Genomic DNA, 19,262 nt, shown 5'->3' with positions numbered 1-19,262 from the left:
CGTTACAAAGTAACGCGTTACAGTAACGTAACTACTTTTTCGGGTAAAAAGTAGTGTAACGCGTTACTACAAAAAATTTGGTAACGAAACGTAGTTCCTTTTTCAATTCGGCGCAACGTTACTTTTCCCATGGATATATTTGACAGCGACACTGCCTCCGCTGCGCGCTTGAGAGAAGAGAACGGTTGAGATCTGAAGAGAACGATTTAGTTTCATATTTATGTTTAAATTAAATAAAATAACAATTTTGTGTGGAGACATGATTTTGACCACTTTATTAAGTTTGTTTTTGTAGAAAACCTGTATTTAAAGTGAATTTCGTTTTGTATTAATTGTATCTTAATTTTAATAAATGTTTTATCAATCAATTGCCTGAATTTAATAAGAAGTAAATTAAAGAAAACTATTTAGTTTCATATTTATGTTTAAATGAAATAAATAAATAAATAATTTAATCTATGTTGATTATATGAAAAGTGAAAAGCATGAGTAAGATCATAATTTTGTGCAATATATCGGGAGATAAATGGAGTGGGCAGACATGATTTAGACTTTATTAAGTTTGTTTTTGTAGAAAGACTTTCTTTAAAACGAATTTCGTTGAGTATTAATTGTATCTTAATTTTAATCAATGTTTTACCAACCAATTAATTGCCTGAATTTAATAAATAAGTAAATATGGCATGCAAAATAATCATGACGGCACCAGCGCGTGAACTGGAGCTCGTCTCCATACTGTAAATGAACCGAAACTCAGATAAGCTATACTTGTCTCACAGACCTGAGAAATATATAGAAAGCTTGAATATGTGTACTTTTAAACAAAATATATTTTTTTCTCCCAAAATCTCTTTTTTTTTCTCCTACTCCCTTAGAGTGAGTCGTATGTCTGAAAACTAAGCTTATGTCTTCTATATCATTTTGTCCTATGCTATCAAGACGCGATTCGCACCGGTGTTAGAGAGCAGGAGCGCTTTATTGGCTGTTGCCGAAATTTAAAGTTCGGTGGATAGGGAGGGGGAGCGGAGCGGAGAGAAGTGGTGCGGGCGCGCTGCTCATCGCGGAGTGTCGCACTCTACCCCATGATGCAGAGCCGGCTGAGAATAAAAGTTGCCGCACACAGCAGCGCCAATGAGAAGGACTTTTTTTCTTTCGAAATTGATACTATTTTTTATAATAAAGAGCACAAAATAATTACCTGTTATGTCCTCCATTGTATAACTTTATGTCTACATATTTAGGAACAGATATTGGGTTCTGCCCAAAGTCAAGCAACATAAAAGTAACGTAATAGTAACGAGTACCGTAAAAAGTTACTTTCCAAATGGGGTAACTAAGTAAAGTAACGGATTACTTTTTTTAAAAAGTAACGAGTAACGAGCAAACACTACTTTTTAAAAGTAACTTCCCCAACACTGTGTATCACGACCGGTTTGCGCAGGAATTTGACACAATTAAATGCAACAATTGAATATAGACATAATTCTATGCAACTGTTTACATATAAATGATTTTAAATCAAATTCATTATAAACATAATTCTATGTGGTTACATAAGAATGATTTTGCTACAAACGATTCAAATTCAGCCAATTCAAGCTAATTCAAAGCAACAAACCAGTTACACAGAAATATGTTATGCATATAAGCAAATCAATGCAGCAATATTTACTAAAGCATGGTTTCAAGAACTATTCATTTTATGCACATAATTCGATGCGCTAGTCCTGCAAGAATGATTTTACCACACAGACATTCATTATGTAGACAATTCAATTTCTGGTTTTACAAATACTTACATAGACATTTCTTCTGCTTGTGTCATTTCACAAACAATTTACCTGGACATTTGCTATGTGCATAAGCAAATCAAAGTGACAATTTATTTATGAACTGTTTTACAAAAAATGTACACAGAAATCTCTTTGTTGTGCACATAATTAAACGCATGGTTTAAATAGAAATGATTGGGATATAAAAAGAAATTTGCTGTGTACTCAACCAATTGAAGAGACAATTTATATAAGAATTGTTTTACGAATAATTTACACAGATATTGATTATGTATATAATCAATTCAGTGAGACAATTTATGTAAGAATCCTTTTTATGAATAATTTACATTCGTTCTGCTTGATTTTCTGCTCATGGGTAAAACAAATGGAAAAATTACATCCTCCTGGCAGCTTTGGTGAACTACTTTGAACAGACTATGATTTGGGACACACTAATGTGAATCTCAGATATTATTTAGGACAGACAGTGTGTGAATTGGGGCGCAGGGTCTATCTTTCACACTCATTAGTGGCGACCTAAAGAAGCAGGTGTGAATAAACAGGTCGATGGAGGTGTGGACCAGTTTCTGTGCTTGAAACAGCATAAGGAAACACTTTATTTTACAGTGTGTCCTTGTTACATATGTTACATGTACTTACCATAAAATAACAGTAAATTATGCATAATTACATGCAACTAACCCTCAACCAAATCCTAATCCTACCCTAACCCTATAGTAAGTACCTGTAGTTGCTTAATATTACTCAGTACTTAAATATATAATTACACTGTAACAATGACACCTTAAAATAAAGTGAAACCCAGCATAATTAATATTGCCTAAAATCTGTAGAAACTAATTTCTAATTTCAATACCATAAAAAAATCACAGACTTCCTGGCGATAAGGTTTTGAATTTTGGCTTTCCCAAATTCTGTCGAATCTATGCATGTTTTTAAAGGGGTCATGAAGCATGTATGTGGAAAAATGTTGATGACAGATGAAGCAGTCAGCTGTATTGGATCTAACGCAGCTGTACCATAAAACCACAAGTAAACGATTTCATAATGCTTTGTCTGTAAATGATGGTTTTATATGGATGTGTTCAAAACACTTACTAGAGTGCAATAGCGAGGTTGAAAATAAGAGGTTTCTTTGCGAACTGTCCATTACACTGTACATCGTTTACAAAACAATCTGTGGTCAAAATCTCTGAACAAACATATAATCCTCAGATGAGATCCATTAAAATAAACCATCCACTTGTTTCAAATGCCTTCTGAAGTCCGTAGAGAGACGCACGAATCATTGTGGTGTCCATAAAGATGTGAAAAAATAGGCATAAATCTAGCTTACACATTTACCAAAATTATTATACGCCTGTTTAACCGAAGCTAATTTGGGTGGGTTTCTCCATCCCCATACAATGTCACTTCTCTGTGTTTTACGGCCCTGACGAGAACGTCGGTCTCCTCGGCTGTGAACCGCTCCTGGCGTGCGCCTGGCAAATCCGCCGTTATAATAGCAATCCGCCATGGAACAAGCGCGCCTGCTCTTAAAGGGAATGTTAGATGACGCTCTGATTGGTTTATTTCACATTACGCCCAAACCACACCTATGAATAATGCAGCTACTTCAGACCAACCCATTTTAGATTTGCAACAGGCGCAAGAGTCATTTATCCCGCCGGTATAATAGCCGAGATCCGCCCACAAAGTTACTTGCATTTCACGTTTGATTCTTGCGTTTCAGATTGTTAAAATATGGCCCCTTATGTGTCAAAATATCAAGGTAAATTTGATTTCTCATGTCATGACCCCTTTAAATTACTGTATTATACCAAAATTAATACTACATAAAATCCTACTAAAAAAGTGTCACAGACTTCCTGGTGATTAGGTTTTGAAATAATAATGGCTTAAGATTTTAACTATGGCTTTCCCAAATTCTGTCTATGCACGTTTTTAACTTTTTTTTCATGTGTAAAAAAGATTATGAGATTTCTGCTAATTTATTGACATCCAAACACTGATTCAATTGTGCAAACAGCCATAAATCACAATACAAGATTTAATATGATCTATCTTTGTGCTTCACTCCTTTCTTGATTTACCTTGTTCTACATCCTACGTCCTACATTGCTCTCTCTTTCCTCTCGATTTCTCCCGTCTGCAGCTCATTTTGAAATCAATGATTTCAGAACTTCATTTCCTCGCATTTCCTGACGCCTGAAGGGCCGTTCTCATTCCAGGCCCATTTTCTCTCGCTCGCCCTCTCTCTCTTTCTCTCAGTTGTCGGGAGTCTGCTGGGCTTTGGGTGATGGTTTGGTCTAGTCGCCAGCATACTGCTGGCCCCGTTAGCAGCGCGCCCTATCTTTAGCTGTTTGGTCAGACGTCTCATTTGAGCACACGTTTAAATCAGCATCACTTGCTTCTTTCAAATAAAAGCCAAATTGCACAGAATGCATTGTAATGAATCCAAAATGTTGTGTTGTCTAAACAGAATTTCAATTCGATGAATTGCAACATTGTGAACAAATAACTTTTCGTAAGTACATCAAAAGTAGATGGTAGGGATAAGCCAGAATTTTGTATAGTTGTTTATAGTGGTAAAACATCTGCTTTAAAGCACTGGTGCCATCAAAGTAGTATTTGTGCCGATCACACCTGACGCGTTTTTTGCAGTGATAGGCGCCTTTTTTCAATTGGTTTCCTATGGCAGTGAGCGCTCTGCGCGCTGTTTATGCGCCCCAGGCGCCTCGCGTTTTACTGCCTGCTGCGCCTTACGTTTTTGCAGTTGAAAAAAAAAGCAACTCAGAGCGGAAAAAGCGCCTGACGTCATCAGGTTTTTTTCAACTGTCCAATCGAATGAATGGAGAGGCGGGCCTTCCGTTTTAGTGATGAAAGCTACATTTGCTTGAACGCCCGGAGAGTGCGATGATGGAAGATAAACTTGTGGTGCTCTCGCGGGTTACCAGGAGCTTAACCACTTCACGAACCGTAACTACCACAATGTTAAAGGAACACTCCACCGTTTTTTGAAATAGGGCTTATTCACCTTCTTTCCTACATTTAGATAGGTGGGCAAATGCATTTTTGTCTCAGTGCATGCATTGTTTTAGTGTGACAGGGTCGGCGCGAGCTTATCTTAGCTTAATCAATGGAATCCTTTGTTGCCAGCTAGCATGTCCTGAGTAAAAGTGATCTAAAAAAAAAAAAACCTGTTTGACCCTGTCAAACTAAAACAATTAGCTTGTCATTAGTTTGCGGAGTGTTCCTTTAACAAAAAGTTAAAAACAAATTTTTAAACAAAAAGGTTTTTTTTTTATGTTTTAAACAAAAATGTAAAAAAATAATAAAAAAAATAATAATAAAAGGCTGATTTGACATGTACTTGACTGACAGGACAGCTGTTTCAGTGGTTGCCTAGCAACATAAAAAATAGTTCTCTGCACCTCGCGTTTTCGAACCTTAAAAAACGCGTTAGGTGTGATCAGGGCCTCAGAAGGTCACTGCCTGAATAGGGAGTATAGAGCGAGGAAGCACACTAGGGTTATGAACAGTCCTTTCGAGTATCTTGCATCTGCATGGCATGACTCACATTGGAGAATCTCAGCTAATCTTGCTCGAATGCCAATTTATGATAAGAAATTCTGAGTGTCTCCCAGTGAAAGACCTCAGGCAGTGTTCATATGCTACTTTTAGTCAAAAGTACTTTACTTACCAAACACATGACTCATTTCTGAAGCTTAATAAACACTCATTTTTCAGCTGGAATTGACACAATGTGCCTCCATATTCCACATGCTTCAATCAGCCTCTAAAAGACTCAAACCAAAGCAACAAAAAAGCACGTCCAGTTCTTCAAAGAATACCATGTTGCATGTGTGCAAAATAACATGGTAGTTTTTTTTTACGGGAATGTGTAAACGTGATGCTCCCATTCATCCCAAACTCTCTGAGCGTCTTTTGTTTGGCTGTGTGGGTGTCCTGTGGATTTGAAGAGGGAGCAGATTGGAGGAAGACAAACTCATTACCTGCTTAGTTAAGCAGGCTAATAGAGAACAGTGGGCATTGATAACATTTTTTTATAAATCCATTTTTTTCGGATTAAAAGAGACAGTGGATCGATTCCCCTTTTTAATGTAACAGATATGAGTTTTACACCACGATTATCAACGGCTCGACATCCTGCTGGGAGAGAGGGGTTGTTAGTTCTGCTCACCTCCAGAGCTTTACGTTTTCTTTTCAGCAGATTGGCGATGTCTTCTGCCACCTTCTCCACCAGCTGTTTGGGCGAATTTCGCTCCACATTAAACTGACTTTTCTTCTCATTATAAATCTGTGGGAGGGCAAAGGTCAAAGGTCAGGCACACAATGATTTCCTTAGTGATCAATTACATAAAACAATGCACAATTATATTTTAATATTTTACATATGAAATTCAATATATATGAATCTAATAATTTATATATTTGCTCCAAAATGTTTAACACAATACAGGCAAACTTACACACGGACAGGGTCTCTTCATTGTTCATAATTTATAATGTGACTATAATTTAATACAAATTCTTTTATAAACTTAATATTTACAGATTTACATTTCTTCCACTTTTCATTTGCACATCGTTAGCCTCATAGCATAATTACCTACGTCCTATTTAAAAAAAAAGACTTATAGGCAATTATGCTATGAGGCTAACGACATACGACACTTCTGTTTTGCACATAACAACTGTACATCTGTATAGCATATCTGTATACATGTAATTCTGCCTATGCTATATTTTCTATATTTTTTTGTTACTGTATTATATACATTTTATTGCCTTTTTTGTTGTATTATATTCTCTTTTAACACTCTAATCGTTTTAACTCCTTATGCATGTAGACATAATTGCCATTAAATTCATTCTGATTCAGAATAAAAAAAATTCCCATTCATCTACATGACAAAAAGTGGCCCATTTTACCTAAATTGCCATTTAATATAAGTAACCCTATTTTATTTTTACTAAAACTAAACTAAAATACTATAATTTTAATACATCCATAAAAAAGTTTAGTACTATCTTAATTAAAATATTCTAGTAAGTTTAATTGTCAAGTAAAAAATGTACTAAAATCATTGCACTTTATTATTAATGCAATTATATATTCTTATTTATATACATTTATATATTTATACATACATATTAATATATAAGAATCTATATTAAATATTCATAAATATTTTATTGATTGAATTAAATAGCTATTTAATAGTATACATTATATTATATTTTATATTTCATTTATTCACTTAAAGGTCTCTCTAAGATTAAAAATCTCTTTTACAGGAGTGTCCTGGCCAAGATAGGCAGCACAGTAGCATATACATCAAGTACTAATAAAGCATGCATGCGTAAACAAAAATAAAACATTTGCAATGCAATTCATCTCATCCTTCAGTTATTGAATAGTATATTTAAAATGTTCCGTTATAATACAAAAATATTCCAAAATAATTTATATCATGTTGTATACTACATAATAAATGCAATCTTCAAAGATAACAAAGACTAGACTTGACTCTTGAATGGACTTCATAATCACGCAGCAAGAAAATGTAAAGCACTGCATACACATTTATCCAAACAGTACATTTAAAAAACTATCAACATAAATTTAATTCAATTAAACTAAGTGAAAAAGAGTGCAAGTCAGGCCACAGTCTGATGTGGACTTATGGGTCAGCACTGTTCCTCATGTCAGCGGTTTTCCCAGTGATTTACACACAGCAGGTCCGGTCCTACAACCTGACTCAGCACACACACTAATCTGAGCCCCTGGGATGCCCACTTATCCCCTCCACCCCAGGGACTCCATTACCCACAAATCCATCTCTGTCAAACTGAGGACTAGGCAAAAAGCCAATAGCAATCTCCCTAGAAAGAGGGGTCCGTTTACACACACTCATACAGCAGGCAGAGCATTTAGTAAGGGCTGTGGCCTCGTGTACGTTCCCCTGTTACCAGATAATGGCTAAACCACAAGCACTGTGTTACGTCAACTTCAGTCAATTGGGACAGAATTGGCGGCTGCAAGAAACCATTGCATCGACTAGAGAGGGAGGGAGATTAGCGTAACCTACTTTTAAAACTGTGATACTTGATATTTTTGGAATACAATTATAGAGCCCTTGAAAAAGTCATTAGAGTGTTTGAAAAAAATACACAGTTATGAAAGATACTGATCTCATAAAACAAGAATTCAAAGTCAGTACACAAAAGAAAAAATCAAAATGTTAATATTTTTTTCTGTTAACGTGTGATGAAGACTAATGTAGTCTAATAGACAACGCATTTAAGTCTGAACACAACTACTGTCTGCTAAATGCCAGGATGGTCAATAACCATAATTGATAAACAATAATAAAAAAACAAAACTAATTTAATCTATAATATTATATTGAATATTATATAATATTGTATTTAAAAAATAATATTTATACACACAAATTAAATACCTATGACTTAAATAACATGTTGTTTTTGATTTATGAGATCCAAGATCACCATATATCCGTAATTAAACATTAATATTTACTTGTGTATACATGTCAGTTTTAAACACATGATGCAACAATTAAAAATTAACGTATATATATATAACAATGACATTTATTTATAAGCCGATAAAGAATCATTCTCATTTTACATTTTGGGATTTTTAATGCCTTGTTATGTTCAAAGCAAAAGAAAAACAATATTTTGATATATAGCCAATGCTAAACTGCCTTTATTGTGACGCAGTACGTTATTAAACAAAACAGGTTTAAATTTAATCTGTAAAAATGTATATTCGGTTAAGTCAGTGTGAAATGCTGGAGTGACTCATGGACTTTAGCTTTCAGGAAGAGAAATTAGGTCAAAATGTGGAGAAAATAATATGTTTTGGATGTGTGCGTGTGTGCGTGTGTGTGTGTGTATGTGTGTGCGCGTGTGTGTGTGTGTGTGTGTGTGTGTGTGTTGAGATGGAGGAGGAACAGCAGGCAGGAGGGTCTGCTGTCTGGGTCGGGCCAAGAGATCTAGATGAACTGGGCCAAACACACTCACACCACTGAACCAGGGCGAGCAAGAGCCTATCAAATCCAATATGCTCCCATTGGCAGTCACACATCACACACACATAAGTACAGTCTCAAACAAACAAACACAACACAAACTACCGTGATCTCCAATAGAAGGACAGAAGCAGAACACACAGTGTGCTTGTTAGTGAAGAAAACTCATCCCAGAATGCCAAACTGAGACTGTGTTAGTATAAACACACAGATGGTGCAAGAGAAAGAGAATATGGGGAAGATACAGCAAAAAAATAATCAAATATGATCAGAGATCCTTGCTTGGTGTGCACTTCAAGTACATTCAAGTTATTAAAATCAATAAATTTATACAGGGCTGTGCATTGAGTTTCTCAGGGGCTTAAATGTAAAATAATTACTGAGTAATTCCAATATAACAAAATGTTTCCATCCACCTATTTTTATGCACATTTTGGGATATCACATAAAAAAATGCTGGAGGGAAACGCTTATCGGCGTTTATCCGATAAGAAAGCAAGCGCATAAAAGGGGCTCTGAGGTGCAAGTAATTTCTTATATACAAAATTATTATTAAATTATACAGTGGCTTCTCCTATTGCAACAACTTCCATTTTTCTTAGTAGTGTTTAGCATCAGTTTATCAGGAAGTGATGATTTTTTTACAATCGTAGTCATTTAGGAATGAGATTGTGTGAGTGTTTGAATCGAGATCGTGATCTTTTAAAAATGAATCGTGCCGCTCTAATTTATATAATTATTTCTTTGTATATACTGTATATACACAGATATCATATATATTGATATTTGAGTAATGATATTTGATCTGGTCTCCTTTTGTGTTCTACTGTAAAAAGTAAATGTGACCCTGGATCACAAAACCAGTCACATGGGTCAATGTTTTTAAATTGAGATTTATACATCATCTGAAAGCTGAATGAATAAGCCTTCCATTGATGAATGGTTTATTAGGATAGGACAATATTGTGGTCGAGATACAACTATTTGAAAATCTGGAATCTGAGGGTGCAAAAAAATCGAAACATTGAGCAAAAAAGTTGTGCATTTATGTTCGCGATTGTGCTGCATTCACTCACAAAAATAAATATTTTATATATTTACGGTAGGATATTTACTAAATATCTTCATGGAACATGATCTTTACTTAATATCCTAATGATTTTTGGCATAAAAGAAAAATGGATAATTTTGACCCATACAATGTATTGTTGACTATTGCCACAGATATACCCGTGCGACTCGTGACTGGTGACGTGATCCCGGGTCACGAATGATGAAACTTAAATCAGTAAATACTTCAACAGAAGAGACCGTATTTGTGATCACACTCCAGCAGATTACCTTTCCCACACTGACAGCGAGTTTCCTTCTCTAAACACGAGAGACAAAGCAGCGAAAGAGATTCAATTTGACCTCTGTGTTATTTTTTTCTCAGTCAAAAGATTTGTTTGAGGTTTTCTTTTTTTTTAACGCGACTGGCTCGCGTCGGAGAGAAAAACGACTCCGCTTATCAGCCCATGAAGGCGGACTGTTGACAGAGACAGATGCTGCGTCATTAAGGAATATTAGTGGACTCTGCCAAGCAGACAGCGCACGCATCCCGCCAGGCAAAGGAACAGTTCAATAAAACCGAGAGAGAGCGAGAGAGAGAGACAGAGAAACTCTGAGTCAGACAATGTTAAAAGGAAGCAGTCAATGGAAGAAAAAGATATGGCCTCCAGAGATTGGAACGGAGAGATTCGATACAGATGTGGCAAGACAGAAAGGACTAAGGGACTTGAGTGACAAGAAACATACATAACGTGAGCGCTACTCCCGCAGAGGCTGCAGACAACAGACTAATAGAAAAGGAGGTCTATAGATCAAGCAGGATAAGAGCAGGTGGAGAACCTGAGCGCCGGAGAAAGAGAGATGGACGTTTGTTGTGAGAAGACGGCCATGACTGCGCTTTACATCAACAAATAAATGCCAGTGTCTTCACTGCTCTACTTTAAGTCAACATGAAATTCTGTTCAAACCATTTTACTTCAACAACGGGACATTTGTGACCACAAAACCAGTCACATGGGTCAATTTTTTTAAATTGAGATTTATATAAATAATAGGGCTGTCAATCGATTAAAAATTGTAATCGCGATTAATCGCATGATTGTCATGAGTTAACTCGCGATTAATCGCATTTAATCGCACATTTTTTATTTGTTCTAAATGTACCTTAAATTAGTACTTTTCAAGTTTGTAATACTCTAATCAACATGGGCATGGATAAATATGGATGCTTTATGCAAATGTATGTTTATTATTGAAACCATAGTCAACCTAGAGCATGAAGACCAGACATGTTTCAAAGGTCATAGATGTTTTTCAAAGAACTTGTTCATATCAATTAGACACATGTAGAAAGAACAAAGAAATACCAGGTACCCATTACTTCTCTTTCTTTGCACTGAGCAATTTACTAACACAAACATGTTTAGATTTTTGCATGACAGGGCAGCTCTTCTGAAAATTCTAAATGTAGCCTACATTTATTATTTATTATTACATTAGCTTGTCTCTCTCTGTGACCATTTTGATGAAGCTAAATTCTCAATAAAACTGTTTTCATTGGTAGGCTATATTTTACTGTTTCTGTTGTCAAACAACGGAATGAATATGATCTCTCCTTCCGAGATGTTAATCTGCACAAAAATCCTGATAATCGAGCCGTCGTCTGATGAAATCAAATACACATAAAATATGTGATTCGGCTATACTTGCATGTAAAATTAGAGAAGCAACATAATATCTGTGTTTAACTGAATTAAAGCGCTGCTTCTCTTTCCAGCGCGAGACGCAGGGAGCGAGAGAGAGGCGCATGCTGGGAGAGCAGTACCGGTAGATTCTCAGAAACTAAATAAGGTTTGGGCGCTTTTTTGAAGGGAAAAATCGCTAAAGGGTTCTGCAATGTCGCAAAGTTGGCAACACTGTGTATCTCCATTTCTCCAACTAGGTTTTGGGCCACGGGTCAAACAGAAAATATGCGCTGCGTTAATCGCGCGTTAAAAAAATGAGTGCCGTTAATATGATTTTGCGTTAACGCGTTATTAACGCGCTAACTTTGACAGCACTAATAAATAAGCTTTCCATTGATGTATGGTTTGTTAGGATAGGACAATATTTTTCCTGAGATACAGATATTTGAAAATCTGGACACTAAATGTGCAAAAAAATCGAAACATTGAGAAAATCTCCTTTAAAGTTGTCCATTTATGTTCGCGATTGTGCTGCATTCACTCACAAAAATAAATGTACAAAATATCTTCATGGTACATGATCTTTACTTATGATTTTTGGCATAAAAGAAAAATTGATCATTTTGACCCATACAATGTATTGTTGACTATTGCTCAAATATATGTCAGGTAATAGGGATTTTATAGAGCAGTTTAACTAGCTTAAACAGCACAACATCGTGGGTTAACAAGCTTCATCAGAATTTGAAGGTCAGTTACTTACTGTAAACAGAGGACTAAGTAAACTTATATAATTTTCCATACTCTTCCATAAGTGGTTTATTTAATGTGTCACGATGTTTAACAGTGATACCATTCAAGTCATGAACATTTTTAACACAACATCAATGCCAATTTAAATGACATTTTAATAAAACGGCAGACTCATTTCTCATGCTAAGGTTTATGCATCCTAAATAAATAAAAATCATATTTTTGTATTATATGAAACTTATAATATGAACTTCTGTATCTGTATTCTGTATTATGTAAAATTAAAAAAAATCTTTAATTAAATCATCATAGTTTCAAAAATTCCTCAACTCAAAGTGTTATGATAGTGTCACGTTTCTGTGTTTTGGTTTAGTTTTGTGATCTAGTTTTCCCCTGTCTTTTGTGCTTTTGGTTTAGTCCTGTTAATTAGTTTCTCCTATGTTCTAATTAGTCATGTCTTTCACCTGTGTCCTGTCAATCACCTTGTTAATTATCCTGTTAGCCCCAATGTATTTAAGCCCTGTGTTTTCCCTCAGTGTTTGTCGGTTCTCGTCCATGTATGGTTGTGTGTTCCTGAGTTCCTGGATTTTTCTGAGTTCTTGTTTTTTCCTGTAACCTGAGTTTGTAAATAAACCAGCTGCACTGAAATTCTGTTCCCTTGTCTTCAGAAACCTGCACAAACCTGACAGATAGATTATCATATTTTAAACATCAAACATCTGAGTCTGAGTCTAAGATGGGTAAAACAATCAAATCAAAATAATAGGCATTTGGGAAAAATAACAAAAAATAAAAGAAGACGGCATGATAAAAAATAATAATAATTCCAAGTAAGTTTTATTATGGCCTCCATATGACCCTGGGAATTAAAAGTGCCTGAAGCTAATCAGCAACAAACATGAATGGACTTTCATGCTATAGCTGGACTCTCCAGCGGGGACGACAATAAATCAGAACCGTTTTCAGCAATAATGTGTCAGATTGATCCAAACCCTGAAAGATGCCACATTAACTACTGGCTCACGTCACTGTTCATGAGGAAAACTGACCGTTTGAGCAGATGGTATTAGATGAGTGTGCCGATGCTAACTAACACATCAATTCTGATGTGCAGGACTCAAATAAACAATTGATCTAGCTGTTGCCCGTCCTTTCAGATAGACAATTACACAACATGCACTAAAAGCGACACACCATCAGGCTGTAAAATAGCACACAAAGACAGTCAGAATAAAGGATATGAGTGATGGAGACGCCACACGCTTCTAAGTGAGAAAAAAAAGATCCTCTATCTCTCTCTACCTCCTCATCTGCTCATGGTATCAGTCTTTAAGACAGATATAAACGTCAGATCTTTATTAACTTGATGATGGACGGGATTGTCTGTACATCACCTCCTTTTCTGAATCTCTTTTGCCCACTATCTCTCAATCACTCTATAACAGCAGCTCCTGCAATTACTAAAGAGCAATTTGACAATTGGTTTAACAGTTAATATTAACCACTAGCCCTTATGACTAGCCCTAGCTGAAATCTTAATGCATTATATTCATTAAAAATAAACAAATTCACACAGAAGAAAGAGATTTCAAGAATGAGCAAGAGAGCAAGGTAAAAAAAAAAAAAAAAAAAATCCACCTATATGCAGTTTTAGCATTATATAATGATACAATGCAGTAAACGGGAGGGCAAGGGGTTGATGGAGGTTCGGGTGGGTTAGTTATGCGCCTAAAGTCAATGTCACAACACAGGATGCAATTAAGGAAAATTGTGCTGTAATCTGCCAATTACTTCTGCGTTCCTTGGATAGAGCTGATAACTAATTAATGTAGAGAAGGTGGAAACAGGAAACCAGCTGTGACACATAAGTTCACACACACACAGACAAACACACACTTCAGGCTGTCTTTGATTGAGTTTGACACACAAACTCTCACGGCTTCAAACCTCGAAGCCTCCCCTTGTGAGCTGATTGTACTGATAGCTAGGAGGTGTGTGTGTGTGTGTGTGTGTGTGTGTGTGTGTGTGTGTGTGTGTGTGTGTGTGTGTGTGTGTGTGTGTGTGTGTGTGTGTGTGTGTGTGTGTGTGTGTGTGTGTGTGTGTGTGTGTGTGTGTTTTGAGCTCATCACGCTAATCACTCCTCTACTTCCTGCCTTGCTGATGAAGGTCGTCATCTGTCCATCAACATGAGCACAATCTATCGACTTCAAATGTTTAATCCTCTCTCTGTTGAATCGCTTTATCATCAATGGTGTTTGCTAATCATCATTATTACTATTGCTCAAAGATTTGAACCAGCTCCTAAGCATTAAACTTTGGCATTAAAAAAACATGCAGAGTTGTATAGCACCACAAACCATGTGTCGTGTTGAGTGATCAGATGTACGTTGTTGTTTTTTGACTTACACTGAGCAACCATCACAATACCCTAGCAACCACCAACAACACCCTAGAAACCACTTAAAATGCCTTAGCAACTGGCCACAATATCCAACCACCCACAGCCATCTAGCACTTGCTGCAGTGTTTTGCACAGGCAAACACCACTTATATTTCCTTCAGTTATTAATTTCTCCTCCTGTCTCCATCCCTCTGTCTCTGGCTCTGGCTCCTGTTTGAGAGTCTGTCTCCTGGGGGCTTTTACTCAGGGTTTAGCTAAAATTAAAGTGTGTGTGATTAAAAACAAGAGCATGTTTAGATGTTGATCCTAATTGTTCTCGATTACTGAACACCCGAAAGCCTTTTTTTTTTCAGTTATGGATTAAGTTAATTTATAGGGAACATATTCACCCAGAACTCACAGAGACGGATCATACCTCAGTGATTCATTATTAATCCTCTCTGGGCAGAAGACTGAGGCATGTTTTATGATTGTCCGTACGCATGGTCCCTAAACATAGACTTAATCTTTAAAGAAGCCAGAATTAAGATATATCTCGTAGCATCACCGCAGACAGATGTGGAGGGAATCATAATCAAATCCAAAACACTTAGTCAGAAACCTCAAGCTAATCAAAAATAATAATAATACTGTTCGTGCCATGACGCACAATCAAACTGCCTTATCAAAACACAACATGTCCCAATCCTATGAAGAAAATGATATTGCTTCATCTAGCCTTATTTAAATATCAACTTTGTCACAGATGTTTCTCCAAGAGTCTTCAGGAGAAATAAAGACACAGATGACACTATTATAACTACTATAATAAACAATTTAGGATGATCTGAAAATCATGATTTTTTGTTTGTTTGTTTGTTGTACAGAGATCATGATTCTCCCACAATTCTGAACAGACAACTAAACAAAATAACATGTAATTTCTAGGGCTGTTTTCGACTAAGGATTTTCATAGTCGAATCTGATTCGTTAGATTTTTCCGTAGTCGACTGATAGTCGAACCTTTTTTTTTTTTCTTTTTTTTTTTTAGATAGCAGCTAGATTTTTTCCATTTCAAACAAAAGAGCTAAAAAACACATATATATCGCACATATATCATAACATTTCATAAACATGAGGAGCAATATGAGAGAGAAATTTGGTGATGGTTGTTTAGGTACATTAAACCACGTAAAGCTTTTTCACGCCCATGAGAACCGCGTGGAGTCAACTCACAGACGCTCCGCTGCCCTGCTGAAAATGTGAAGCAGAAACGCTTAATATCAGATAACGTCCATAATAATTGGACTCTGGGTTCGATTTTTTGACCATTTTCAGTGGTTATGAGGAGCAATATGAGAGGGAAATTTGGTAATCGTTGTTTAGGTACATTAAACAACGTAAAGCTTTTTAACGCACATGAGAAGCGTGTGGAGTCAGCTTTTTAACGCACATGAGAACCGTGTGGAGTCAACTCACAGCCGCTCCGCAGCCCTGCTGAAAATGTGAAGCAGAAACGCTTAATATCTGATAACGTCCATAATAATTGGACTCTGGGTTCGATTTTTTTTAATCATTTTCAGTGGTTATGTGGAGCAACATGAGAGGGGAATTTGGTAATCATTGTTTAGGTACATTAAACCACGTAAAGCTTTTTAACGCACATGAGAACCGTGTGGAGTCAACTCACAGCCGCTCCGCAGCCCTGCTGAAAATGTGAAGCAGATTTTTGAATACATTTTTATTTATTTACATTAGTACAGGACATCGTCTTTCAAAACATGACCAGAAAAAATAAAATAAAAATGGTACCCAGCCCTTCTAAAATACGAATGCGTCTCTGTCCCCAGCACATTTCAAACCAAACTGACGCCCATGTATTCGACTATGAGGTTCATAGTCGAATCAGACCTCTCTGAATCGAATCGTCGAATCCTCGACTATTAGAAGTCAGCCCTAGTAATTTCCTAGAGGTTCTGACACAATTTTAATTTCTGCAGTCTATTTATATTTTTGAATTAATCTAAATTATTTAAAAAAAACTCTGTTTGAATGAATGATTCAATGACTTCACTTGTTTCATTACTAGATGAATCAGCATTTTTAAACGAATCTCTTGAATGGATGATTTAATGACAAATACATTTTTAACAGTCACTTGTCGCCACCTACTGGTGTAATGATGTAATCGATTCGATTGTTACTTTCAAAAAGTGATTTGCTCTATTTTTATTGCTTCCATAGAGATCAGTTATTATCACAGTACTTCTGTGATAATGTGATTATTTGTAACAGATAAATAATGATACTGTGTGGTTGAAAATAGTTTAGTGGTTTCATACATGTCAACTGTTCTCTCTGGGTCAGCGACAGCGTCAACACAGGTTTGAATGTTCGGGGGTGTTTTGTTTGTTTGAAGGTTTAATAGACACAGGCGAAACGCTGTCATTTAGGAAATGAGATTGCAATCTTTTAACGATTAATCGTGCAGCTCTATTGTTAACATAATAGTACCAAGCTATTAACTGAATATGGACAGCATAACCCAGATCATTTGGTTATAGGAGAATTTATTGAGAAATGTTCAAGGTCACATCTCTGACGTTTGATTGCAGACATTGTTATCTTGGCAAATCTGACCACAGTTGGAGTTATTGCTCAAAAAACCTCTGAAGGAGAGACACACACGGTATCAGAGAAACATCTGAGAAGCAGAGGAGACTTCAGAAAAAGGAAAAAGGTTGCTGTCTAGAAGAAAAAATTTGATATTAATCATGATCATATTTTCCTACAAGCCACTTTTTTGATCTGTCACTTTTTATCTAAATTACAAAACCAGATGTCTGAATAAAAAAAGAAAATTCTTCTAAAATGCTTGAAAAATGCATAAAAAGATGAGCTTAGATGGCGAAGAGAGCAGTTGCTGCTTTCATGAAGGGATTTGGGGATTTTTTTTCCATCTACAGAGCATGTACGGGTCAGTTGGTAAAATTACATACAAATGTGTCCTTGGACAATGCGTGAAAAGACCGATTTAATCGCAGTGTTTCTTATCTTTAAATTCTGCTGGACGTATTTCTGTAAATGGCGGCGAAATGTCACCAAACGAGTCCCCCGCCACCTCAAATGTCAAATGACTTATAAGCGCGCAGCCATTGCCCTTGTGCGGGCTTAGTCAATAAAGTTAGCTCTCACTTATGGAAATATCCCAGTCTCAGTCCATAGAAACCTGTTCAAATATGAAGCCATTAAATTCATTTTAGAGTGATTTATTCAGCTGTGCAATGAGGCATGAGTGGGTGAGAGAACCAGACCAGCGTCAACCATAATGTACATTGGGGTTGGACTGTTTTCAGTCCCGTGCACAGCTAATGATGGGATGGCCGAGAAACTTGGGATGGGTTTGGGAATGTTCGAAGTTTAAAGAACATGAAATGGCATTTACAACCCATTTTACTCCCATAATAGAAAGAAACAGGCTCTCTTAAATTTTGTGCGATAACTTTTAAACCTTTAAAGACAGACCTACTGTGAGGTTGTTAATCGATGGCATATGTTTTTGTTGAAGCCATTTGTTTGCATTATTTTAACTTTTGTTTTGTTTAACAGGGGAATTTGTGGTGAAAAACTACATTACCCATGATGCTGTACAGAAAATTCCAACAAGCAAAGAGTCACGGCAAGCAAATTGCGCCAAAAGAGCTCTGCAGGGATTGGCCAATTAAGCACTGCGAATGATGTAATCGAGTTGCTCTTGCTATCTATCAAAATACTTCAATATTTGTAAATATGCATCTGTCATTCGTAATGCTCCATGGGATTGTAGTTCAGTACACAGTCTTGTATCTTTGTCTTTTTGACTGAATCTTGTAACATTTTTTGCTTAAATTAAAAATGTGTAATGTTGTGATTCACCTAGTAGCTGCTTGGTTTGGTTTATGGCTTACAATGATTTAACAAAGACTTTTTTCAAATCTCTATATGAAAAATTAATGGAAATATTTTTTACAAAATAAAAAAGTTGGCAGGCACTAATGCATTGAATAAGAAAATCTAGGATGAGACCATATTTCAAGATGGGATTTCATTGGTTAGTAAAACCAATTAAAAAACCAGCTTACAGATCTATCACAGGCTCAGCTCCCCCCTACTTTCACTCACTCCTACAAGTCTACATCCCTACCAGAAGCCTACGATCGGTCAAGGAGCGACGTCTCGTGGTTCCATCACAGAGAGACACAAAATCACTTTCCAGAACATTCTCATTCACGGTTCCATGCTGGTGGAATGCTCTCCCCATCCTCATCCAGAATCCCTGACTACATTCAAAAGACAACAGAAAACTCATCTCTTCCGTGAGCACTTAACCTCATAATAATTTTATTTTGTACAAAAATTCTTTCCTTTTCCTTTAATCCTCCCTTATCGGGCTTATGCTACTCTGAACAATGCCTGAACTTCGTATTTTGAGCACTTCTTGTGTTGTTTTTGCCTCTTCACAATGACACTA

General features: G+C 36.3%; 1 protein-coding gene across 1 annotated transcript in view; it reads right to left on the bottom strand.

The window, feature by feature from the left end:
* cacna2d2a (calcium channel, voltage-dependent, alpha 2/delta subunit 2a) overlaps positions 1-19,262 on the bottom strand; it is a 221,880-nt gene that overhangs the window by 155,676 nt on the left and 46,942 nt on the right. The window contains exon 3 of the mRNA XM_081381233.1: positions 6,001-6,117. Coding sequence (XP_081237359.1) covers positions 6,001-6,117 — 117 coding nt within the window. The remainder of the gene's footprint in view (positions 1-6,000; positions 6,118-19,262) is intronic.

This window comes from Scardinius erythrophthalmus (assembly GCF_964197995.2).
Source record: "Scardinius erythrophthalmus genome assembly, chromosome: 12".
In the NCBI taxonomy this organism is placed as follows: Eukaryota; Metazoa; Chordata; class Actinopteri; order Cypriniformes; family Leuciscidae; genus Scardinius; species Scardinius erythrophthalmus.
This window is presented reverse-complemented; position numbering and strand designations above follow the sequence as displayed.